At 42.6% G+C, this 25514-nt stretch overlaps 1 protein-coding gene across 4 annotated transcripts; it reads right to left on the bottom strand.

The window, feature by feature from the left end:
* Positions 1-316: 316 nt before the first annotated feature.
* Positions 317-25134, bottom strand: LOC121861921 (aminopeptidase N-like). Of its 4 annotated transcripts, none has more exons than XM_042359869.1 (18): positions 24904-25134; positions 11961-12202; positions 11349-11678; positions 10840-11048; positions 10011-10166; positions 9714-9844; positions 9086-9263; positions 8418-8601; positions 8019-8175; positions 7624-7705; positions 7320-7503; positions 6784-7120; positions 6146-6288; positions 5678-5868; positions 5260-5430; positions 4887-5030; positions 4578-4653; positions 317-1333 (listed from the first exon to the last, which is right to left on the bottom strand). In XM_042359869.1, exons 2-18 carry the CDS (start codon positions 12186-12188, stop codon positions 1145-1147), a joined length of 3090 nt encoding a protein of 1029 aa, XP_042215803.1. In that variant the 5' UTR covers positions 12189-12202; positions 24904-25134; the 3' UTR covers positions 317-1144. The 4 variants fall into 4 exon arrangements, with proteins under 4 accessions (XP_042215803.1, XP_042215806.1, XP_042215804.1 ...); XM_042359872.1 differs by having other exon boundaries at positions 25096-25119; XM_042359870.1 differs by lacking the exon at positions 24904-25134 and adding an exon at positions 21739-21814.
* Positions 25135-25514: the final 380 nt, after the last annotated feature.

Below are 25514 nucleotides of genomic sequence, written 5' to 3' on the forward strand. Positions count from 1 at the left end.
GTCTGGTCGAAATTACATAGGCCTAGAATTCTCATCGCTCGAATTCTCGGCATTATAATTACCTAAAGACATAAAAGAACGAAAATTAAAGTTCCATTACACAACATACAGATGTTCTAATCTTATCAGTAAAACAACAATAATAATGACAGTATAAAAGTAATCATCCTTACCTGACTTAAAAGGATTATTATCCCAACAACGTGATATTATTTGGTAAAGTAAGAGTAAACTGACTTATCCTATATCAGGTTCACAGGTGTTGGTAAAGGGATTAAAATAATAAACCCAGGTGTGTAATGAAACAAGACACAGGTAAAATATCAGGAATATATAATATCAACAATATATTTACAGTTTGGGTTGTATCGTCTCGACGTACAACCGACCCAGAGAGAGAGATTTTTTGCACTAATTTATTACAACAAGAAAGGAGATACCTTCTCTTATACAAAAAAATAAAATAAAAATACTGAACACTACTGTAATGTTCCTTCTCTCCGTGTGTTATATAATAAGCAATTTAATATGGATACACGATTAATACATTAGCAAAAATGTCGTCTTTATTATTATCTAACCTGAATTACCTGGAGAAGATCAGGTAATTAAATAAGGAGGAATATAGTACCTAAGATAGAAATATATGTATAAAATATTAAGGGAAAAGATAATATATTAGCTGAAAATTATCCCACCTTGGCTTATTTTACTTGATGATTAAAGACTGGGGAGGATTAGGGTAGGTTAGATTAGGGTGGTTCAGAATCAGGTGAAATAAGCTAAGGTATAATTAAGGTTAGAGTGTTTAAGAATCAAGTGTAAAAAGCTGAGATGATACGAAAAAAACAGTTGTATGAGCCGATAAAGAGAGATTTTGTAATTCTCACAATGGAAACAGAAGATAAAAGTGGAATGCAGAATACTAAAGCCACCATCTCCTGATTGCCTTGACTCAGGACTAACATGATCATCTCCCATGTCAAGAAAATTTGGACATGGAGGGAAAAAATAGAAGAATATCTTATTAGTGAGCCAGTCTTTGCTGGCATCACAACACCCATAAAACCCTCATTTCTTAAATTTCAATCTTCTTGAGAGTGTGATGTGTCTTGTTATTGAGGTGGCAGAGTTCTTGGTTCATTTATGGTTGTGGTTCCACCCAAACACTCCTGAGCTTGGAGCTATAACCCTTCTGCTCCAGCCAGTTGACAATAGTTTGATAATTGGCGTCCATCCAGGCCATGTTATTCTTCGTCCTCTCAATTATTTGTTGCACTTTCCTTGAGGCAGCATCGAGGTCGTCTCTGTGTTTCTTCTCGAAATCCATCACCTGAGAATGACATAGAGAGTTATATATATATATATATATATATATATATATATATATATATATATATATATATATATATATATATATATATGTATGTCTGTGTGTTTGTTTGTGTATATGTGTGTCCGCACGAGAATCTCGGAACTACTTTACCGATCTGTAGTGATGATGGATGGTGTTATATGTAGTGATGGTGGATGATGTTATATGTAGTGATGATGGGTGGTGTTATATGTAGTGATGGTGGATGATGTTATATGTAGTGATGATGGGTGGTGTTATATGTAGTGATGATGGATGGTGTTATATGTAGTGATGATGGGTGGATGTATGTTATATGTAGTGATGATGGATGGTGTTATATGTAGTGATGATGGATGGTGTTATATGTATGATGATATATGTTATATGTAGTGATGATGGGTGGTGTTATATGTAGTGATGATGGATGGTGTTATATGTAGTGATGATGGATGGTGTTATATGTAGTGATGATGGATGGTGTTATATGTAGTGATGATGGATGGTGTTATATGTAGTGATGATGGATGGTGTTATATGTAGTGATGATGGATGGTGTTATATGTAGTGATGATGGATGATGTTATATGTAGTGATGATGGGTGGTGTTATATGTATGATGATGATGGTATGATGATGGGTGGTGTTATATGTAGTGATGATGGATGGTGTTATATGTAGTGATGGTGGATGATGTTATATGTAATGATGATGGGTGGTGTTATATGTAGTGATGATGGATGGTGTTATATGTAGTGATGATGGATGGTGTATATGTAGTGATGATGGATGTTGTTATATGTAGTGATGATGGATGGTGTTATATGTGATGATGGATGTTGTTATATGTAGTGATGATGGATGGTGTTATATGTAGTGATGATGGATGGTGTTATATGTAGTGATGATGGATGGTGTTATATGTAGTGATGATGGATGGTGTTATATGTGGTGATGATGGATGGTGTTATATGTAGTGATGATGGATGATGTTATATGTAGTGATGATGGATGATGTGTTATATGTAGTGATGATGGGTGGTGTTATATGTAGTGATGGTGGATGATGTTATATGTAGTGATGATGGGTGGTGTTATATGTAGTGATGATGGATGGTGTTATATGTAGTGATGATGGATGGTGTTATATGTAGTGATGATGGAAAATGTTATATGTAGTGATGATGGATGGTGTTATATGTAGTGATGATGGATGGTGTTATATGTAGTGATGATGGAAAATGTTATATGTAGTGATAATGGATGGTGTTATATGTAGTGATGATGGATGATGTTATACGTAGTGATGATTTGACAATAAAATAATAGCAGTTTTATGCTAAAAAAATATACTTTACTGTACCGCTGTAGTGAAAAACATGGTGGAACTTACATACACCGTTAATGAACTATTGATGGAAGAAGAAGTTTTGGAGACTGAACAGTGAGACAATGTGGAGCCTCCCGGAGGGTGGCGTCCTACCGTGGGCTAGAGAATGAGCCGCCCGGAGCGAACAGCGGACAGTCGGTCACAGGAAACAGATCAGGAAAAGGAATCCCGTCTTAATGCTAACAGAAAGCGAACAGCGGACAGTCGGTCACAGAAACAGATCAGGAAAGGGAATCCCGTCTTAATGCTGACAGAAAGCAAACAGCAGAAAGGCGTTCTCTGGAAAATGATCAAACGTATGAAATTCGTTTGAATGCTAATAGACAGAGAGCTGCGGGATCCAGAATTCTAAGAAAGAATACACAGTGGTATCCACTTGCAAGAGCAGCATTTAACTATGACAATGAGATAGAATATGAAAAGTATCCCTCTCTTGTCATTGCCAACATGGATAAGAAATGTGAACACTGCAGTGCAAAGAAGTACAAAGGAGAATCTGCTGGACTGTGCTGCTCTCATGGGAAAGTACGACTGCCAAATTTGGAAAAACCACCACAACCATTGAAGACTCTCATGCTGGGAACAACACCAGAGTCAAAACACTTCTTGGAAAATATACTGAAGTACAATTCATGCTTCCAGATGACATCCTTTGGAGCTACCAGAGTAGTTCGTGAGCACGGATACATACCAACATTCAGAGTCCAGGGTCAAGTCTATCACAAAGCAGGATCCCTCTTACCACTGGTAGATGAGCAGGCAAAGTTCCTCCAAATCTTCTTCATGGGAGATCATGAAAAGCAGACTACTATCAAGTGTGGCAATATTCAAGATGTCAGACATGACATTGTCCTATCTATCCAAGAAATGCTGCATGAGCGCAACATGTATGTACAGTCATTTAAAAATGTCCTGGAAAACATGCCTTCTGACGAGTACAAAGTCAGGATCAAAGCAGACACGACCCCTAAGGGAGAACATGAAAGAAGATTCATTGCTCCTGTAGTTGATGAAGTAGCCATCCTGATTGTCGGTCAAGAGTTTGAGAAACGAGACATCATACTCAAAATGAGAGACGAGTCGCTCACAAGAAGAACAGGATGCCACATGTACTGGAAGCTACAATACTGACAGGAAAAGCTAATGGAGAGGACGTTTTTTTACCAAGCGACTTCAGTTCCCGGTTAAAGTGAGCTTTGCCATGACCATCTACAAAAGCCAGGGACAGTCCCTAAAGATGGTTGGCCTAAACCTGGTGTTTCCTTGCTTCTCTCATGGACAGTTCTGTGTTGGATGCTCCAGAGTGGGAACTGGCAAAAATCTGTACATACTTGCTGCTAATGGCAAAACCAAAAATGTGGTCTACCTTAATGCACTACAGTGAGGCAATGTGGAGCCTCCCGGAAGGTGGTGTCCTACCATGGCCTAGCGAAAGAGCCGCCCGGAGGGCGACGATTCCGCTAGTGTATATATATATATATATATATATATATATATATATATATATATATATATATATATATATATATATATATATATATATATATATATATATATATATATATATATATATATCCACTATGGTCTATCTGTGTCGAAGCATTTAATCCAACAATATATGTAATCACCTGATGTTTAAATTACACTGTACTGTATATCACTTTCTTCAAATTTAGGTTAGGTTAGGTTACTTTAGGTTTGGTCTGTTTAAGTAAACAGAGAGAGACAGAAAGAAAAACAGAGATAATGAAAGAGACAGGTCCAGACAGAGAGAAGCAAAACAAGTTGAGACAGAGAGAGACAGAGACAGACAGACAAGGAGAATACATTTACCTCTTTAAGTTGTTGCTCGGTGTTGAAGTTAGACATTGCAGAGTTAATCAGGTGCGACTTGGCTTTCCCTCCGAAGCTGTACAGGAAGACAAACAAACAAATGAAACAAATACAAGAAAACAAGTAAAAAAAATCGAAGGCAAATAAATATGGCATTGAAAGTAATCCTCATGAATATATTTCATCTTATCTATTTATCTGTTTGTCGGAATTCGTCTCACCACCATCCCAAAGAGGGTTTCATTATGTCAGGTAATGTGTGTGTGTGTGTGTGTGTGTGTGTGAGGTACCGTCCACACGTTAACTCACTAGTCATAAATCTTCTTCCAGTGGTTATTGAGGTAAGTCAAAGCCAGGGGACGACCTATGGGGTTGAAAGCCACTGAACTAAACACCAACTGAGAGTCCTGTTTCCTGATGCCACTCTCGGTATTGAAGGCTATCTCTAAGAACCTGTTGAAGGGGAGGAAACTTAGTATTCCTCGACAGACACAATGACTCTGCATTTAGCTTGATGATAATAACTTCGTTTAATCCAATAAAATAGTTTTATTATAGTTTATAGTTAAATATTATGATTATACTAATTATATACGTTATTAAAAGAACATTTATTGTATTGCAGCATGTTGTCAGATGGTCTTAGGTTATGATTAGAATTCTCATTAGTTCTGATACACACCTTGAGAGGAGCCACAGTTTATTGGTACATCCCATAGCTCTCAGGAGGCGGGACTTCTCTGAGCCAACGTTGCTCTTCAGGTAACGATCCCAGGCGAACTCCCACTCCTCTTCTCCTCCAGCTGCCATCGCCCGGCAGTACACCACAGACTTGAGGTTGGGTGAGATTATGCTGGAATACACAAGGGAAGTGTTATTGATCGAAGGGGGAAGAAGAAAAAGAATAAGGGGATATTGATATTAATTTTGCCACGAAAATCAATATAATAGGTATTTAATTTTTTTAACCCACTCACTAGACTGCGGGGGCGCCACTTTTAAGAGAGAAACTCGGCTCTGAGTTCTGTATGAGTGCTTGGCGATGGTTCATCCTACAACGTATTAAGAAACAGTTCAACATATTGGCAGGATTAGCTTACGTCTCGTTGTGTGGGTTCAACATCCACTGGCGGTAGAGGTTGAGGACGTTGTCGAGGCAAGGTTTGTGGCCCAGCTTACACGCCCAATCGACGGCGGTGTTACGCTTGTACTGCTCCAGCAGGAGGTCGTCTAGGCTGTTGTCGAACCCAACTGAATCGTACAGCTGAACCACCATATCCAAGAGGTAGTTCTGGCGGGAGAAGAATCCTGTGGTTATTTGTGCATAGCCTCAATACCGTGAGTGTGTGTGTGTGTGTGTGTGTGTGTGTGTGTGTGTGTGTGTGTGTGTGTGTGTGTGCGTGATAGGATGCGTTTCTCTTAATTTTTATTGTTGATGACTATTGCATTTATGTAACTATAATGCACACTTAGAGACCAGTAATTGTTGGTAAGCAGTAAGACATTATAACATCAATAACCTTAAAATTTATGTATCACTTAGTTAAACTATACTGTTCAGTGCTCACTTTGAGGGCGCCATAACTCCCAGTACGATAGAACATGTTCCGTAGGTAAGCAAGGTTGTTGACAGCGGCCTTCCAGGGTACATACTCCACCTCGTTGCCCAGGTAACTGTACAGTCCCAGGGCCACATCATAGCTTATTTGACCTATGGAAGGAGATAGAGAAGGGTTGGTTAAGGTTAGGTGCTTTAAACCCACAGATTTCAATATCATAAGTTAACATGTTTTCATATCGAAGTAAACAAAAGTGGGAAAATCGGAATCTTAATAGAAAATGGAAGCACAAGAAGACTGGATTTATGAAAAATAATGTCAGTTGCTGTATCAAAATTTGATGACGATAAAGCTCAAACTATTAACTCTGCCAAGGTATCTACATCAAATTGCATGTTATATGTTAATTATCCAATAGCATTTATTTGGGAATGATGTTAACTTGATGGATAGATGGAGAGAGAGATCACTTTGTTCCAGAGAAAAAAAATAGTTGCAGTCAATGCAGACGAAGATGCGAGTGTTCCAATGTGTGTGCCCCCCCCCGCCCCCCAGCAGTGAAGTTAACAGCACAGTTATTATAATGGGACTTAATGAAGAAGAGAGACCACTACTGCTGACGGAGAACACACAAGGAAGACATTAACCTGCTCGAGCGAGGTCCATGGCGTCGTCGATGATCTGAGCTCTGTTGATGGTGTTGATGACTCGGTGGTCGGTGAGGAGCTGCTGGATCAACAGGTTCCAGTTGTCTTGGTCGTAGTTGACTCTGTAGTAACCCGTCTCCTGCAGGTTGAAGATGACCCACTGGTCCTTGGTGGGCAGGGACGGGATGGTGATGTGTGTCTCAGAGTCCTTCATCCACACCTTGGCCCGGGTCTCGTTGAAATTGGGGTCGTCTCCCCCTGTGTATGTCAGCGGCACCCACCACTTGTAGTCGTGTGTGTCCTCAGAGTCATTTTTCTTCACTGTCAGGAAGCGTTCCTGTGGAGGGGATACCAAGTGAGCTATGATGAGTGATGCCAAGAATAATATTATTAAGGCGAACAGAGGAAAACCCGAATGTGTGGACTTGTACCATAGTTTAAAATAGTTTAGAGGGTAACAACAGAGGTAAACATTTTCAGGCTTCCAAGATCAATGGGAAAGACTTAAGTATTGCTGTAACACCTGCTTATCTCACCTGAGAGACAGTAGCCGTGGTACCGTCTGGGCTCCTCTCCACCTTGATGACGGGGTAGCCCATCTGCAGCGTCCAAGTGTCCATGATGGTCTTAACAGTGAGGTCTTGAGGCAGCGTGTCGTCCTGGTGGGCCGCCGTCGTCAGGTGCCGCCACAGGTCGTCCTGCTCTGCGGTATCGTACTGACTGCCAACCAAAACAACAACAACACGTCAACTACACTTAAGTTAAAACCCTTTTCATCGGCTGTGTCTTTCAGGAACAATATAAACATAAACAAATTGATAGATCACAAGTAAGACTCACAAGGCGTCGAGGTAATCACTGACGCCCTTCCTGAAGGTGGCCTCCGTCAGGAAGTGGTTCATCATCCGGATGATAGACGATCCTGAGGATGAAATGTATTTCGAGTGAGAGTTTTGAACACCGAAATGTTTCATCCTTTAAAAGTTCACTCATTCGTGTCCAGGGAAGTCATTAGAACCAATAAACAGTTATATTTTGTTTTATCAAATTAGATTAACTCTTCTAAAAACTATACTGGAGTCATTTCTATTGTCAGTGAATATTATACTACATTAATCTGAAACATTAACATTACTTTTACAAGGTGTCTTGATATGTACACAGGAGGACCTTTATTACAGTACAGTACTTTATAAAGATTTGTCGTAAAACTTGGTGGTCATGGGCTGCCTCACCTTTGTTGTACGAGATGCCGTCGAAAATCTGACTGATTTCATTAGGATGACCGACTGGGATGCTGATCTCGTGAGACGACTCCAGACTATCCTCACTGAACACATTTTGGACCTTGTCAAGGATAAACTGCTCGTGCACCTTCCATGATGGCTCAACCTGCACGGGGATAATTCATCTCAACGTAAAAAAATTTGCAGACACTTAAATAATCCTGAGGGAGATATGAGTAAGAGCAAGATTTAAGTATATGTATTCGGTATTCTTCAGCTGTGATGCCCTGACGATGGTTACCACATAGGGCACAGGAGACATGTGAGACAAACACCGTAAGAGCAGCTTCATGTACTGAGCCATAGAGTGCTAAAGCTAGAACAGTATAAACAACGTAGTGTACTCACGTGGTCCATCCCGATGTACTGGACAAAGGAAGCAAAGCCTTCATTCAGCCACAAGTCCGTCCACCATGTCGGCGTAACGATGTTGCCGAACCACTGGTGGGCCAACTCGTGCGCCACTACCAGAGCCACGCGGTACTGGTTGACTGGGGCGGACACTGCTGGGTCGTAGAGCATGGCCGTTTCCCTGAAGGATAATTTTACTAGGTGTTAATGAGGGAACACGGCATGACTATTTGTGGGTATGGGATTGGGTGTTGAGGAGGAGGAGGAGGAGGTGGTAGAGGAGGAGGAGGAGGTGGTGGTAGTCAAGGAGGAGGAGGAGGTGGTGAAGGAGGAGGTGGTTGAGGAGAAGGAGGTGAAGGAGGAGGTGGTATATTGAATAGAATTGTCTTTATTGTCTTCGTGTGATGAAAACCAATAATATACTGTAAATATCTATGTCATCAATTAAGTAATCGTCTACCTGGCACTCACACCTACCTGGTACTCACTTCTACCTGGCACTCACAACTACCTGGCATTCTCATCTACCTGGTACTCACATCTACCTGGCACTCACTTCTACCTGGTGGGCACATATACATGGCACTCACATCTACCTGGCACAATCACATCTACAGTACCTGGTGCTCACATATACCTGACACTCACATCTACCTGGCACTCACCTGTAGGTTATGAGGCCCCAATTCTCCATGGCTCCAGCAGAGAAGTCCGGGATGGCGATCATGTCCTGCTTGGGTAGTGGGTAAGACTGGTTGAAGTAGTCCTCGTAGTGTGTGAGGATGGCAGGACCGATCTTTCTCGAGTACTCCGTCTGGTCTAGGGCTGCCTCTCTAGCCCACACTGTGTAGGAGAGATTAGGCAGGTGGGTGTTAAGGGCACATGCCACTGGTAATTGAACTCTTAAAACAGAACCGTCCGTGATGACCTGTTTGTGTGAGATTTCCCTGGGCTTTTTTTTTTATCAAGTACAGTTTATTTCTGTCTAAGTCTATTTATCTATCTATCTATCTATCTATCTATCTATCTATCTATCTATCTATCTATAAGGTACATCATATTCCCGTGTAAGTCTTTCTGTATATCAATTGCTTACTACTGCTGCTTTAGTGGAGGGGAAAATTAAATTGAAATGAAAAACAGGAAAACATATCGACGGTGTAATTCATACACTCACTGGGTACTAATTAACCTTGATATATTATTAGTAAGTTGAGAGAAACATTCAATAAGGGGTCAAGTTCCTCTCACTGTCTCCTACAGATCATACAGAAAGGTGGTGTTCATAATCACCTCTGAAGAGAACATGGTCGATGTCGGTTGCGTTTCTGTAAGCAAAGTCAGACACGACGAAGGCGACGAGGTAGGTGGACATGGGGACAGTGGTGTCATAGTGGTCCCACACCCACCCCTCCTGACCTTCCCTGTGAGGATAGAAAGTACTCCTATAATGATGCACTACAGGATAAGACCTGATGACAATATAACATCACGTTTGATAAGACAGTGTTTGTGTGTTGACGGGGCTTATTAACATCAGCCAGGATCACAGACACAATATTGTAGCTTACCGAGGAGGCCAAGACTTACACAGGGAGAGTTTCGTTGATGAGCATGTTGGAGATGCTGGTCATGTTCTCCTGTCTGGCCAGGTACACCTCGAAGGTGGCCTTCAGTCCAGGCTCGTCGAAGCATGGGAAGGCTCGCCGTGCGCTGGTCGGCTGGAACTGTGTCGCTGCCAGCCACCTGTCAGTAAATATATACACATAAAGTATGTTTCTTGACATAGAGGAATTATGTTGTGACCAAGATGGCAGTCAGAACAAATTTCTCTTGTACTATTTTTCAGTCATCCTTTACTCTTCCCAGTAACCGAGAGGCGAAATGTACTGTACCACCCTCACCCCGTGTAGTGAGTAATGTATGTGGTTGGCAGGAAATTTGAAAGCACTTGTGGGAAACGTTATATTTTGGGGTAATCCTGGATTGTTTCGAAATTATATACTGTCCCCCTCAGTGTTACACCATCGATATAAAAGAGTTAAACCTTCCTCGTCAGGGAATTAAAGGTTCAATCACTACACACATTGATGATCTACCTGACATGATTGATGTAAACATACCTGGAGTATTTTTTCTCAACAATAATAAAAAACAACAAGAACAAGATACTGAAATTTATATTGAAAAAAATTTAATCAATCAGAAAAATACAGCAACAAAGTGAAAGCAAACAAATTATTAAGATTACTGAGGCTTTTGAGTGCCGCAGCTCTCTTAAAGGTTACCCGACGTTCTGAATCATAACATGTCGTCCGCCACTGACCAATTGGCGGACGGCAGGTTATGATTCTGAACGGCTCATCAGTTATCTTGATAAAATTAGTCAATAACATAGAGCTTCATCTGAATTACTAACGTCTTATTGCCTTCAGCGTTTCTGTACGAAGACCTGTAGAAGCCGGCCATCTTGTCGTTGAGGAGACCCGTGAACTCCATGGAGAGGATGTACTTGTGGCCCTGCTGCAGCTCCTCCTCCAGGTGTGCCAGGTAGAACTCTCGCTCACGGTCATATTCGTGCTTTTTAATCACCAACTCTGGACCTTCTAAGTTGTTTAAGTCTCTCAGCTGTGAACCAAGGCAACAATTTATTTATAAGATTAAAAAAAATAAATTATTGACTTGTCTGTTGTGTATCATATTTTAAATCGATTCTCAAGTGTCTCAAAAAGTAAATGATTTTAACTATATATCTTCATGGACTTCAGCACCAATTAAAGAGCAAATAGAAGTTCTAAAAATGTTACGGGTGAGCTTTTGAGGATACCCGCACCCGTTTCACATTATTAGAATTGGAACTTTCTGTCCGACACACGTTGAGGTTAACACACAAGACGGTGAACAGCCTCGAGTGTTGAGTCTTCTTACCTTAATTGTCTCATTCTTAGTGATGATGTCGGCCATGTGGAGGGTGACGTTGGAGGTTGGTTCCAGCACCTCCATCTCCACCTCCACGTAGCCGAGGATGCTGAAGTTGCCGTTGATGAGTGGCTGAAGTTTGACCAGGTAGTGGAGGGGCTTCAGAGTGTTAGGGAGACGCACGTTGATCTTCTCTTCTTTAGGCGCCTCTGTGGTTGTGGTTGGCCTACTGGTAGTGGTGGTGCTTGTGGTGGTGGTGGTTGTCGGAGCTTTTGTGGTGATTATGGTTGTGGTTGTTGGGGTTTTCGTTGTGGCTATGTTGGGGGCATTTCTGAATATCTGTTAAAACAAGACGGATGACCTTTGATTAAGAATTTCTACATTAATAAATACCAACATATGCTTTTCTCTCTTCGACGTTAACTTCATTTATTTGTTCCAGAAGTAAAACTGAATTAACTATAATTTAACATATGATGATGCCTTCAACTCCATATTTACACATTGTTTGTACCTGTTAATACCCAGTTCCGAGGTGTGGCGATACCAAGACCCACTCGTACAAGATACAGCCTACACGACCTCCCCACCCATTTAACTCGCCAAAATCCACGACCTTACCTCAAGTCTCTCAGTATCCGTCACCGGTGCTTCCATGATCCTGTGATGAGGGGCGTAGAAGTAGACGAGAAGACCTGTAGCAACGAGGGCGCTGACGAAGAAGATAGCCAGCAGCCAGCCGACGGTCTTACTGATGAAACAGCCGCTCTTCTTGCCGAACGATACCATGTGAGCTGGAGAATTGATGTCCATTGCCACGACGTCCGAATTCCGGTTGTAGTTCGTCATGGTGGGGTCGTATCCTGGTGGGGGCGAGAGAGTGGTGCTGATCAGTACAGGTGTGGATGAGTGGGGTGTGGTGGTGGATTATTGGAGTGTGGTGGTGGATGAGTGGGGTGTGGTGGTGGATGAGTGGAGTGTGGTGGTGGATGAGTGGGGTGTGGTGGTGGATAAGTGGGGTGTGGTGGTGGATGAGTGGGGTGTGGAGGTAGATGAGTGGGGTTTAGAGGTAGATGAGTGGGGTTTAGAGGTAGATGAGTGGGTTGTGGAAGTAGATGAGTGGGTGTGGAGATGAATGAGTGGAGTGGGGAAGAGAGGGATGGCGATCAGTGATATTGATGATGACATTGATATTTTAGAACAGTTTATTTAGCCAGTAAATTACACCTAAACACCTACAAAGTGAACAATAACAACACTGTGAGCATGACTGAGTGTTCTGGTAGACAGGAACATTCAGAATATGTGGCTGAAGAAGCGACAGTAACCAGTGGTGTTTGGATATCAGTCAAGGATGTTCAGTTTTCTGTGGCGTTGGCAAAGGCTTCACGTTGATTCGTTGTTCAATTATCAAAGGCAACAAAGGAGGAAAGGTATCACATGAAGACTAACCTCTCTAATTTATTTCACCTTAGAATTAGTTACCTTAACAATAACCTAGCCTAACCTAGCTTAACCTAACCTAACTTAACTTAAACTAACCTAACTTAACTGAACTTAACCTAACCTAATCTATCGTAACATAATCAAACCTAAACGTAACGTAACGTAATCCAACGATATCTTATTTAAAGCTCTGAGTTCCATGACTTAGCCCCTTGCGTACGAGAACTTGACTCCCCAACTTAAACAAGAATCTCCCCGAGGAGCCTCTCCAAACATAATTATGGACCCTGGAGATGAGGTAGGGTAGGGGTAGGAGGTGTCAGGCCAGGTGTTGCTTTGGGGTGGGTAGGTCGTCCCTAACCCAAACATCATCTATCAAACCACCTCCTTTATCCATCCACCCACCCACCCACCCACCCACCCACACACACACACACACTGGTGGCAGCGATGATGGTGATGGTGGTGGTGGTAGTAGTAGTAGTGATGGTGGCAAGGATGATGGTGGTAAGTGTTGTGTTGGTTGAAGCGGTGATGATAATGATAATGTTGGTGGTGGTAGTTGTGGTGGTTGTAAACGGTGGCAGGGTTGGTAGTGGATCTCTTCTTACCTGTGTCTCCTGTCATGGGATCAACCTTGACACGGTATTCTCACTCCTATATTCGGTCAAGTGTTTACAGCGGTCAACAGGGAAACATACTCACCTTCTCTGACTCTAGCGAATAAGGATGCAAGTACCTGGAGGTTCATGGTTTGTGTTGGCAAGGTAGACAGAGTGATAGGTGTGTGTGTGTGTGTGTGTGTGTGTGTGTGTGTGTGTGTGTGTGTGTGTGTGTTTCTTTCTTTCACAATCTTTCTTTCTTTCTTTCTGTCTCTCTCTTTCTCTCTTTCTCTCTCTCTCCCTCATAATACCTACCTACCTAGAGAGAGCTGCACCTTACACTTAGTTCGAGTGACGTATCGTACTACTTAAGACTTGGTTTTTTTTTAGGGTGACCTTCAAGTATTGAGAAGAATACTGTAATGTGTAATAAACCCGCCACACATCCTGTTGCTCGGAAATGCCCCCCTTCAGCGCCTTGGTCAAACTGAAATCAGTTCACCTATTATAACCTACCCTAACCTCATCTAATCTAACTAAACCTAACCTCATGTGATATAGCCTAACCCAAACTTAACCTAACCCCCAAGGTAGCGTTAGGGTGTTTAAATCATCAGGTGAAATAAGCACCCCAAATTACAAGCGATTTACTGTCAGCGAATTATTACCTTCAGAAACATCAAAATATATAATACCAAATCGATCTCTGTCCATCGACATGAGGTAATTAATTTGATAAAAAAAGGATGGAATTCGTGTTTATTTGCTCCTGGTCTTCGTGGTGTAAACAGTGTGTCTAATTTCCCCGGGAGTAGCTGCTCGAGGTCCCAGCCGAGGAGCGATGAGCAGGTGTTGAGGGAGACGAGGCAGTGATTCTCTACGCCCGCCCCCCCCCCAACCCCCACCTGGTCCTCTCTCTCCCCATTACTAGAGACGATGCAGGGTGTTATGGTGTGTGTGTGTGTGTGTGTGTGTGTGTGTGTGTGTGTGTGTGTGTGAGTAATTTCCGTACTAAGCACCAGATATGTGAGTGACAGTACTTGTAAACACTTGCGTAGAAATACACACACACACACACACACACTGATAATGCTTTCAACCCCCAAAGAATCTTGAAACTAAGTATTCAAACAACCAAATTTCTCGGTACATTTTTCAGTGTTTGTAGTCAGTGTTGTTGACAGTGTGTATGATGAGCGTGCCTTGCAGGGCAGGATGTTGGAGGTGATTTTTGGCGTTTGTTGTGTTATTGTGTAAAAGTGGGAGGCGTTATCTTGAGACTCTACCTTAACTAGATACGTTCTCACCTAAGACTCTACCTTAACTAGATACGTTCTCACCTAAGACTCTACCTTAACTAGATACGTTCTCACCTAAGACTCTACCTTAGCTAGATACATTTTACTCAACATAGGAACATAAGAATGAAGGAAACTGCAGCGGGCCTATTGGCCCATACTGGGCAGTCCCATTTACACCCAACCCCTATTGCTCATATATCCATCCAACCTATGTTTGAAGCTATCCGGCGTATTCGAGTTAATGATGTTTGGTAACTTCTTCCACTCGTCCACTTATCTATTTCCAAACCAATGTTTACCTATTTCGCGCCTAAATCTAAATTTGTCTAATTTAAGACCATTGTTGCGAGTTCGCTCCTGGTTGGATAGTTTGAGTACCTTTGTAATGTCCCCTTTGTTTAGCCCTGACTTCCATTTATACACCTCTATCATGTCGCCCCTCACTCTACGTCTCTCGAGGGAGTGCAAATTAAGATGCTTTAACCTGTCTCTGTACTCAAGGTTCCTAATGCCCGGGATTAGTCTTTTCTTTCTCCTCTGAATTCTTTCCAAGGGTTCTATATCCATTCTGTAATACGGTGGCCAGAACTGAACTGCGTAATCCAGGTGTGGTCTCACAAGAGCAAGATATAGTTTTAGGATGACCTCGCTAGTCTTGTAACTAACATTCCTTTGTATGAGCCCAAGTACTTTATTAGCCTTGTTTCGAGCAAATACACATTATTTACTTGGCTTAAGATTCCTACTTATCATTACTCCTAAATCTTTCTCGCAGTCGGATTTCTCAATAACATCGTTGTTCATCTGGTATCTCGTTTCCCTGTTTACATCTCCTATACTGAGTTCTTTGCCTTTGTCCACATTGAATTTCATCTGCCATTTTTCAGACCATCCGAAAAATTTTTTTAGGTACGTTCTCACCTAAGACTCTACCTTAACTAGATACGTTCTACTCAAAGACTCTACCTTAACTAGATACGTTCTACTCAAAATCTCTACCTTAACTAGATACGATTTCACCTAAGACTCTACCTTAACTAGATACGTTCTCACCTAAGACTCCACCTTAACTAGATACGTTCTCACCTAAGACTCTACCTTAACTACAGTAGTTACGCTCTCATCTAAGACTCTACCTTAACTACAGTAGATACGCTCTCACCTAAGACTCTACCTTAACTAGATACGTTCTCACCTAAGACTCTACCTTAACTAGATACATTCTCCTGTAACCAGTCAGAGAACAAACTCAACATACAGAATACTTAAGAGAGCAGATCCTGTTCCACCAACTAGTTTCTACTGAATAATGATTATCTCGGAATAATAAGAAAAACCGGTATCCCTCCCTGGCCTGACCTTGAGCCAGCGAGGGCCTGCAGTTGACCCATTAGAGATTCGTAATTTAAATTTCCCGCCAGATCTTCAGCATTACGCGTCTATTTTTATAACACTAATTGAGGAAGTCCGTAAAACTATTTCCTTTCAGCGCCGCCTTTTGTCAACGCCCCGACGGACACATCCGCCGCCGCCGCCGTTTACTCCACCTTTTCGTTCCTACAATGCACCGCACAAAACAAACCGTGACGCAATGATGATATCGGGGTTTGACTGCGTGACGACCTTGGCCCTCAACCTCTTACACATACTTGGCAACGTGTGTGTGTCTGTGTGTGTGTATGTGTGTATGAGTATATGCTTGGATGTATACATAAACGAATAAATATATACCGGTACATATGAACACTTATACACGTGCCTGAACAAAACACATAAGTGACTTGACCAAAATAAAATCACTCGAAGGTTTAGAATTGCTTGCCACACACCTTACTTATTACTGAAGGCGGTGGGATGTTTACCTCCCAAACATAACAAATTGGACAGTAGTTTTTCTTGGTCAGTGACGTACCCAAGCAGAGAGGAGGCAGGTCTGACAGCATTCCTTTGTCATGCACTAATACACGTCGTTCTAACCTCGGAGTGAGATAGATGGTTTATGTGAGGATTAAACACCCCAGTTGTTTTTTCATCTTAAGATTAATCACTTTAATGTAACCAAACCTAATCTAACCTAACCTAACCTAACGTAAACCAACCTAACCTAACCCACCAGGTATAGCATGAGAGCGTTTACAATCATCTGGTGAAATAAATTGGGCTCTCTACTCTTCAGGTGATCCTATACTTATCATGAGCTGGTAACTATCAATAAGGTGGTTGAATGAGGTGAATTGACTTGAAATGCTGAACTCAAGAGATTTACTTTGATATAACTGTTGAACGAAGCTAAACCCAGGTGAACGAGTCGACAGTGAAAGTACAAATAATTCCACTCCATTGTGTCTGATTCGTCCCCCCTTTCACACTCTCTCTCTCTCTCTCTCTCTCTCTCTCTCTCTCTCTCTCTCAGTACTGCCCACGTAGTGTTAGGGTGGCCAGCAGAGGGGGTGACCAACAACAAGGTAGATAGATGTTGTGGCCTTTAACCTACAACAGCGATTATGAATGTCCGTCACGGTGGAGGTGACATTGGGGGGTGGTGGAGGCACGATCTCAGTCATCAATGGGTGTGTTCTTGTGTTCTTGTGGTTCTTAAATGAATAATTAAGATGAATTGTATCTACTTACATCTTAATTACTGTAACTTGACATTATACTAAGCAAACGGAGAACATCGTGTGTGTGTGTGTGTGTGTGTGTGTGTGTGTGTGTGTGTGTGTGTGTTCCATCCTCCGAGTTCGCTAAGAAGACAAGAGAACAAATGCCAGAATTCTCGCTAACACCAACTGCAGGAACATCGAGGCTACCATTATCAATGAACAACTACAGTACGTCGGACTGGCCATGTTACCCGCATGGACGACAGTAGACCGCCAAAGCAGCTACTTTACAGTCACCCAACGAATGGTAAACGTAACGCTGGCGGAGAACTGAAAAGGTATAAGGATAGTCTTAAGACAAACCTGAAAAGTGCCAAATCGACCCCCTCACCTGGGAGACGACCACTCCACATGTAACGCTTGGAGGAGCACCACGCGAGGTGTCAACACTTCCAAGTTAGCCTGACTGCATACCGAGGCAGACAAGCGCCAGCGCCAGGAAGACGCTGCAGCCGCCCCTCCCGCACTAGATGTAGCCCTCCACACGTGCAACATCTGACGATCACCTCAGAGCTCATTAACGAAGGTGACATCGTTAATATCTTACATCATTGTTTCATAACTGGACGGTCGTCATACTCAATTCCGAGTGACAGCAGACTAGTAGTCGTGTGTTTTAGAGGAGGTCACACCTGTTTACCAACAAGTGCCAGGATCTTCACGCCCCTCCGTGTCTTCAACTCCGTGACGATATGCAGGTACTTCATATCCTGTATAGCAACGTAACGGAACATGGCCGCCACGGAGGGTAAACAGCGCTCTTGGACACAGAAACCGCAGCAGAGACCGGGTCCACAAGAGATTCGTAGATTAAAATTTCATCAGAATTAAAGAAGGGAAAGTGAATTTGATTTAAAGAAAAGATTCGCACTTAACATGACATAAGCTATTAATGTCTCTTGTACACACACACACACACACACACACACACACACACACACAGAGACACACACACACAAGAAATTTTCGAGGAGAAATTTCCGATCTTAGGTGAAGATGTGACTCAACCTCTCTATGAGGTCACGTATGAGTGACAGGTGTGTGTGTGTGTGTGTTTTAATATTTTCTAAAGCTGTGTAGTGCATATGTATGTATGTATGTATGTATGTACAGTATGTATGTATGTATGTATGTATGTATGTATGTATGTATGTATGTACAGTATGTTTCTTCACGCCATTTGCCTCTGTCCACCCAGCAGTAATTGGAAACCTGGAGGTTAATTGATTTGCGGATTGTGTTCCGGAGTAATGGTCAGCCAGTGCAGTTGGCGAGTTGTCCGGTTTTCTCGGACTATTCATGCAACTTACGGTGTGGTTGTTGTGTTGGCGACAGCTTCTACACCCTAAACAAATTCACGCCGCCTAGGTGGCCCTTGGGCCGGCCATCCTCGTTACACGAGGGGCAACCATTATATATGTATGTAGGTGCTGTGTGTGTGTGTGTGTGTGTGTGTGTGTGTGTGGGTGGGTGTGTGTGGGTGAAGACGCGCGTGGGAATGTTTGCATGTGCTTAGGTATGTACAGGTATGCATACAGGCAGGTGTGTGCGTGAGAATGTGTGTGTGTGTGTGTGAGTGTGGGCGTACATGCTTGCAATGAGATGTGTACATAGGAGTGTGTGTGTGTGTGTTTTGACACGCATGTAGAGAGAGTCAATATAAAAACAGGGCCGAAGAGTCACTTTCTCACACATGGTGAAGGTGGTGGTGATGGTGGTGGTGATGATAGTGTTAATGGTGATGGTGGTGATGATGGTGGTGGTGGTGGTGATAGTGTTAATGGTGACTGATGATGATTATTATTGTGGTGATGATGATGATCAAACCCAAATAAAACCCCATCACACTCGACCAATCCCAGCCAAGACACTCGACAACTAGGACCAACCAATCAGGAAACGAGTAGATGAGGTGAGTGAGAACGAATCACCTCATTATACAAAAATGACAACTTGACGCATAATTACCTTCTTTTGATGACACTAAATAAGAGAGAGAGAAAGAGAGAGAGTTTTGACGGGTGAAGTTAGGTTATGTTTGGGTTAGGTTAAGTTACATTCCATTAGGTTAGGATAGGTTCTGTTTGGTTAGGCTAAGTTTTAAGTTAGATTAGATTAAATTTGGTTAGGTTAGGTTCTTAAACTTGTCGTCATAAAGTGTTTAGTGCCGTGGCCTCCTACCCTGACCTATACTGTACAGTACGTTACGCCATTCAGCCGGCCCCCCTCCTCCCAGGTAGGGGGGGGGGGGTGGGTGGCGGTGTATGTAAAGAGAGGCAAGACGTTCTGTTATTGTTCCTGTAATAAGGGCGTCTTTTGCCCTCTCACGCCCCCTTATCCCCGATCACACTCGTCTCCCTGCTCCATGCTACTCTCACCCTTCATCCCCTGCCACTTTCACCCTCCTTATCCCCTGTTACTCTCACCCTGTTATCTTCCTACCTATCTCCTTTCCATTTCCACACCCTGTCACCACACCCTGTCACCACACCGTCACCACACCCTGTCACCACACCCTGTCACCACACCCTGTCACCATTTATAGACCCACACACTCTCACCATCTCCACATCACCTCACCTCCCCATCCACTGCCAATTTCCCCACTTCCTATTAATACAGGTGATAATTAACACCTGTCTCTATACCTGGGCTTCACCTGTAGAGTGGCTGGGTTTTTTTTAACTCTGAATTATTACTAGAGGAGGATAACTGTACGAAAGGTTGTTGATAAAAGGTGTAATAAAGATATACAGCTCCTCCCAGCCCACTCACTCACCCTCGTCTACACATCAACAAAACTTTCTTAATCGTTTATATATTTAGTCTTCTCTAAGTTTCTCAGATGCAGATAAATTCGTCAATAATTTCTCCGTTTTGGGGGGCAACATTTTGTATCATATAAATGTTCTTGGTTCACCCAGACCCTCGACTACCACAAGACTGATGCATTGGACTAATTAAGCCTCTCCGTCACCTCACTACAACGAGACCTCTTGTTATGGTACACGGGCGTATACACTCAAGGTCCTTAGCTATGATTGACAGCCGAGTAGATTCAATGTTGTCTCTGTCTCTGCATCTCTCTTTTACTTTAAATATCTCTCCTTTCTGTTTATCTGCTAATCGTTCCCTCCTCTCTCTCTCTCTCTCTCTCTGGTAAGTCGAGGTCAAGTCACCGCCAGAAAGGAGTCAGACGTGACCACAACAACATCTAATATTAGTACTGCTGGACCACAAACGACCCCGAGTGTTGGAGTCGCGTCGTCATTTGCCGCACCTCTAAACTACTAACTCTATTTATAGGGGACAGGTCTTAAAATTTTAGGATGTCTTTAATTTTAAGAGGTAGGTCCTTAATTGTAGGGGACAGGTCCTTAAATTTTAGGGAATGGGTCCTTAAGTTTTAGGGGTGGGTTTTTAAGGTTTAGGGAGTGGGTCTTTAAATTTTAGGGAGTGGATCCTTAAAAGAGATAGATACCCTTACCAAAAGATATATCGATAAAGATTTAGTGATATTCAGTGTTGATGGGTCGTAGGGTGAATTCTCTTCCTAGTAGCTGCAGACATACGAGCGCATCGAACCTAAAACACAAATTAGCCTAAATGATATCAACAATATACGCTAAAGCTCCGCAGTGAAGGAGACAATAAAACCGAATATAATCTATATATACACCATGACATTTGTGAAGGAACGGCGGCATTGTCAAGGAATCGCGGCTGTAAAATGCTGTTCGTGATGCTGTAGGTTCCTCTGTGGACGTGAGGATTACACTCTCACCTTCACCTGTCACAAGACCTCCCAGCCTCACGCCGGGTACCTGCAGGGGACAGTTGACGTCTCACTTATTAACAAACGTCGAAAACTCAGGTGTTACCGAAGGAATAATAAGTTGTATACCTGTATCGTCGAGCAAGAAGCTACTTCTCATACTGGAGTATCCGGGAAGGACCACCTTGACGGGCAAGCACTGGACGAACTAATGCGGCACGACACGCACACACACAGACGTCGGGTAACTCCGGGAAAACACGATATCAGTCAGCAGGACATCAAACCACAGCAACACATTCATGGTTTTCCCCAATGACCGCATATTTCTACACTACCCTTCCTGCCCGCTGGATCTGACGCACCCTCACACACCCAACACACCCTCTTCTTTCCCAGTACGCCTAACTCCTTGTAATACACTTGTTGTTAAAAAGATCTGACATTTTTATGAGAGACAAGTACGTTTTAATGTATTTCTTTATCGCATCGAGATAATGGTTGGTTATTTTCTTCATCACCTGTGAGAAAGGTTGAGGTTGAACTTAATACATCACGAGAAGAAACATAGAGGACGACCTTTACCTGTGGTTAATAGAACTTGTCACTTACATGTGCCGAAAAGCAAGGTACGCGTTAACAACAGTTCATCGAGCTGAGAACAGAGACTAACGCTGACCGCTACTACACTAGAGGGAGGGGCGGGGATGTCGTGCCGATTTACGCTTCTCTCGCCACTCCCTCTCTCCTCCTCACCTTTCACTCTACCTGAAGGTCGACACTAGCCCCCTCCCTACCTTCTCCTAACGCGTCCTTAGTCTATAAACATTCAACACAGGGAGCCCACGTGAGGGAACCCCTGACCACGGGAGTAAGCGACGGGTCAGGAATGTTAAAGATACAGTACAGTATATAAATGAATCGAACCTATCACTGCATGGCAACTGACCAGGTTCATTGAGTAGTCAGTACACGTTCAGGTCGTGCCAGCGGTACCAAATCATCCACAAGGAGGGCAAACAAATTGACCTTGGACGGGGAAGAATCAAGAAAGTCGTATATGACCTTCCGTAACTGACCCGAGGCGTTCTGCAGGGTGGGTATGGGTATGGGATACTCCTCGTCTGGTTGATAATTTAATGGAGAAATTTGTTTACACTTGTTCGTCCATCCCTTACTTATATTTTACAGAAGCTCGTGTGATACTTGTAATCGCCGTTGGGGCTCCTGTGTCAAGGTTGTCCACAGTCGACGATGATTGCACGAGCGTTTTTTTTTTTGCTCACACACACACACACACACACACACTGAGGTATTTGTACTGGTATTTTAGTAGTGAGTTTTGTGCTTACTCAAGGATGTTGTTTTTGTGATTAATAATAGATACGAAAGGGAAGATAAATGTGTAGTAATGGGCATAGAGGCGGATTGGTAGTAGCAGTAATAGTAGTGGTGGTGGTAGTAGTAGTAGCGGTAACACCTGCAGCCATACTGTTATCATAGTAGTCTGAATAGAGATATTGGTCCTAGTAATAAATATAACAATACCGCCGTTAGCAGTCTTGGTGTCCGGGTGTGGTGACCAACGCAACAACACTGAACACAAACATTAACACCTTCTTGACCACGTAACAACGAAAGAGACTGTAGTTACGACAAAAGAAAAGTCACTATAGTTAGTTACACTTTTGTCAGTGATAAGTACACGCGTTAGAACAATGGAAGTGTAATAGAAGTGAAAATCCCACACTGAAAGACAGAAATTTTACATAATACTTTTCCGCTGGCCACTGGACGCCTTTTTACGTCGCGAAATAAGGTCACAGATGAACAAACATATACAGTATATATTTCTTAAGCGTCAGGTAACATAATTAACATTCACATCACAGTAAATAACATGACCCCCCCAATATGGTAACACTGTCTTGGTGGTGGGAGCGACAGGCAGTACAGTAGAGTCTAAGATCAAGTCGCATACTCTAAAAAGGTTCTAATCCCATTCATTCGATCTCTAGGACTGATAACTCTGCGTGTCTATTGTTATATTATCCTTCATGTCTTACTTTATCTCTAATCCGTTACTTATACAGTACTTGTCTTGTTACTTATACTTGTATTCAATGGCCGTGTTTACTTACGACGTCACTACTGGGGGTTGGAGATCAAGTGGCTGTCGAAATTATATTGTTTTCCATATATGTTTCTGTCTTTTTTAATGATGGGATGAATTCTAAAGTTTCTATTGAAGTTATTGTGTTTATTCTTGCCAAGTAATTGTTGACATGAATAAGGTTATGATCGTTGTAATGGATGATAAAAGACTAGTCATGGTCAAAGTAATTTCTGTTTCATTCATTCTTACAGTTCAATTTAGTCAATCACAATAGTCTAGTTGTCTTTTCATTCTTCTGTACATCATTTCTTGATTTTAATGACGTGAGATAATAACAGCGTACAGTCTTACCCAATGATTACTGGTGAAGCGAACGAAAAAAAAATGACAATCGATTAGTGACGTCATCTGTTATACATAGATATTGTATAAAATTTTTGTCTCGTCACCAATTTTACTCTTTTTAATGTCCCTGTAATCAGACTAGCGGTGTATGTCAGGCTCACAAAACTTACATCGTAAATTGTGAAGTAATTATGTGTACTTTTTGTGTCATAGTAAATACACACACACACACACACACACACACAGTACGACCAGATGCGACCCTCTATTGCCAAAACGACTCCTACATGTACTATCAAAAGGTCCCCCTAATCTAAAAACAACCCTCTATTTTCAAAATATCCCTTACATTTAAAACAACCCAAAACGACTCTCACTACTTTCAAAACGACTCTCTACTCTCAAAACGACCTCCACTACTCCCAAAACGACTCTCACTACTTTCAAAACGACTCTCTACTCTCAAAACGACCTCCACTACTCCCAAAACGACTTTCACTACTTTCTAAACGACTCTTTACTCTCAAAACAACCTCCACTACTCCCAAAACGACTCTCACTACTTTCTAAACGACTCTCTGCTCTCAAAACGACCTCCACTACTCCCAAAACCTCTTTCACTAAAAAACAACCCCTTGACTCTTAAAACGACTCTTTCTATTCTACAATCACCTTCGTAACTCCCAACACGACCCTTCTCTCAAACGACTTAAAACACACCCACACAACACCATAAGTCGTCTTGACATCAATAGCCATACGACTCCACCTCGCTCCACACTGGACTGAACTTCGGGTGATGACTCTAGGATGGATGGCTGCTTAAAGACACACACACACACACACACATTATGACTGGAGAGATTGACTGTCACTTGCAGTATCATTCTTCACTGGGAGAGATTTTTGCTTGAGGTTTTGCTACTCGTACACCTTCACACACGAATGAGTTCCTTCTGACACAATTTCTAACTGTTCATTAGTTTTGTCAATTATCGGTATTTGATGTAGTAATTGCGTTCACACTTTCACCTGTTGTTGCGAGAGTTTTACCTGTTAGATTTACCTGTCTACGTTTGTCGTGGGTTTAGTGTGGGATCACAAGCTTTGTCGAGTATTTGTACATCTGTTACATATTTTTTCAAACCTATCAAAAAAATTTACCGATACAAATTCTATTACGAAGTCTATGTCATATAATTTCTTCTTAATATCATATAAGTTGGTTTCAGATCTCTTAAAAACACAGTCGTGCCCTTCAGTTCCCCCAACACGGCATTCATATAACCTGTTGCTATATTGTAGAAGAGACTCACCTGCCTCACCTCCACGTTGTCTCGTCGTTAATCAGTTTTTTGTTGAACCCTTTATGAGGTGAAGAGAGATGCAACACTCACACACGTTATCTATCACTGGTTTTGGTTTTGTTAGTGAATTGACTGAATGAAAACAACACTGAATTGTTTCTTGGTTGTTGGAAGAGGAAGATTGAAGGAGCCGTCACCCACCTGTTCACCCGGGACGGCCACCACACTAACTGACAAACACCGACCTACACACACACCATGGTCTCCAGCTCAACTCCTCCTCCCCCCCCCCCTTCCTTCTTCCCCCCCTTCTCCTCCTTCTGGGGGATGCTTGCCGCCCGCCCACCCATCCTATTCTCCGCCCATCCATCTATCCTATTCCTCGCCCACCCACCTTCCCACCAATCCATTCCTTACACCGCCCACCCGCCCACCCACCCACCCACTGTCCCACTCCAGTACTCACACCTCGACCATATTAAAACCCCACACACCTCACTTTTTTTTTGTAGGGAAAGGAGGAATGAAGGAAGATTAGAGGTGGGGGAAGGAAGTTATAGTTCGGAAATTGAAGAAATTCAGGAGGAGGTAAGAGAGGGCGGGCTGACCGCCTAGCTAAG

Source organism: Homarus americanus, unplaced genomic scaffold, assembly GCF_018991925.1.
Source record: "Homarus americanus isolate GMGI-L3 unplaced genomic scaffold, GMGI_Hamer_2.0 scaffold11407, whole genome shotgun sequence".
Lineage (NCBI taxonomy): Eukaryota > Metazoa > Arthropoda > Malacostraca > Decapoda > Nephropidae > Homarus > Homarus americanus.

Excerpts from the sequence above, each read along its gene's own strand:
- LOC121861921 (XM_042359868.1), bottom strand. The coding sequence starts at position 21,286 with ATGAGAAGTAGCTTCTTGCTCGACGATACAG. Across the intron at positions 11,679-11,960 it reads CGGATACTGAGAGACTTGAG|ATATTCAGAAATGCCCCCAA; the intron begins GTAAGGTCGTGG and ends TTGTTTTAACAG. Across the intron at positions 5,031-5,259 it reads AAACTGTGGCTCCTCTCAAG|GTTCTTAGAGATAGCCTTCA; the intron begins GTGTGTATCAGA and ends CCCCTTCAACAG.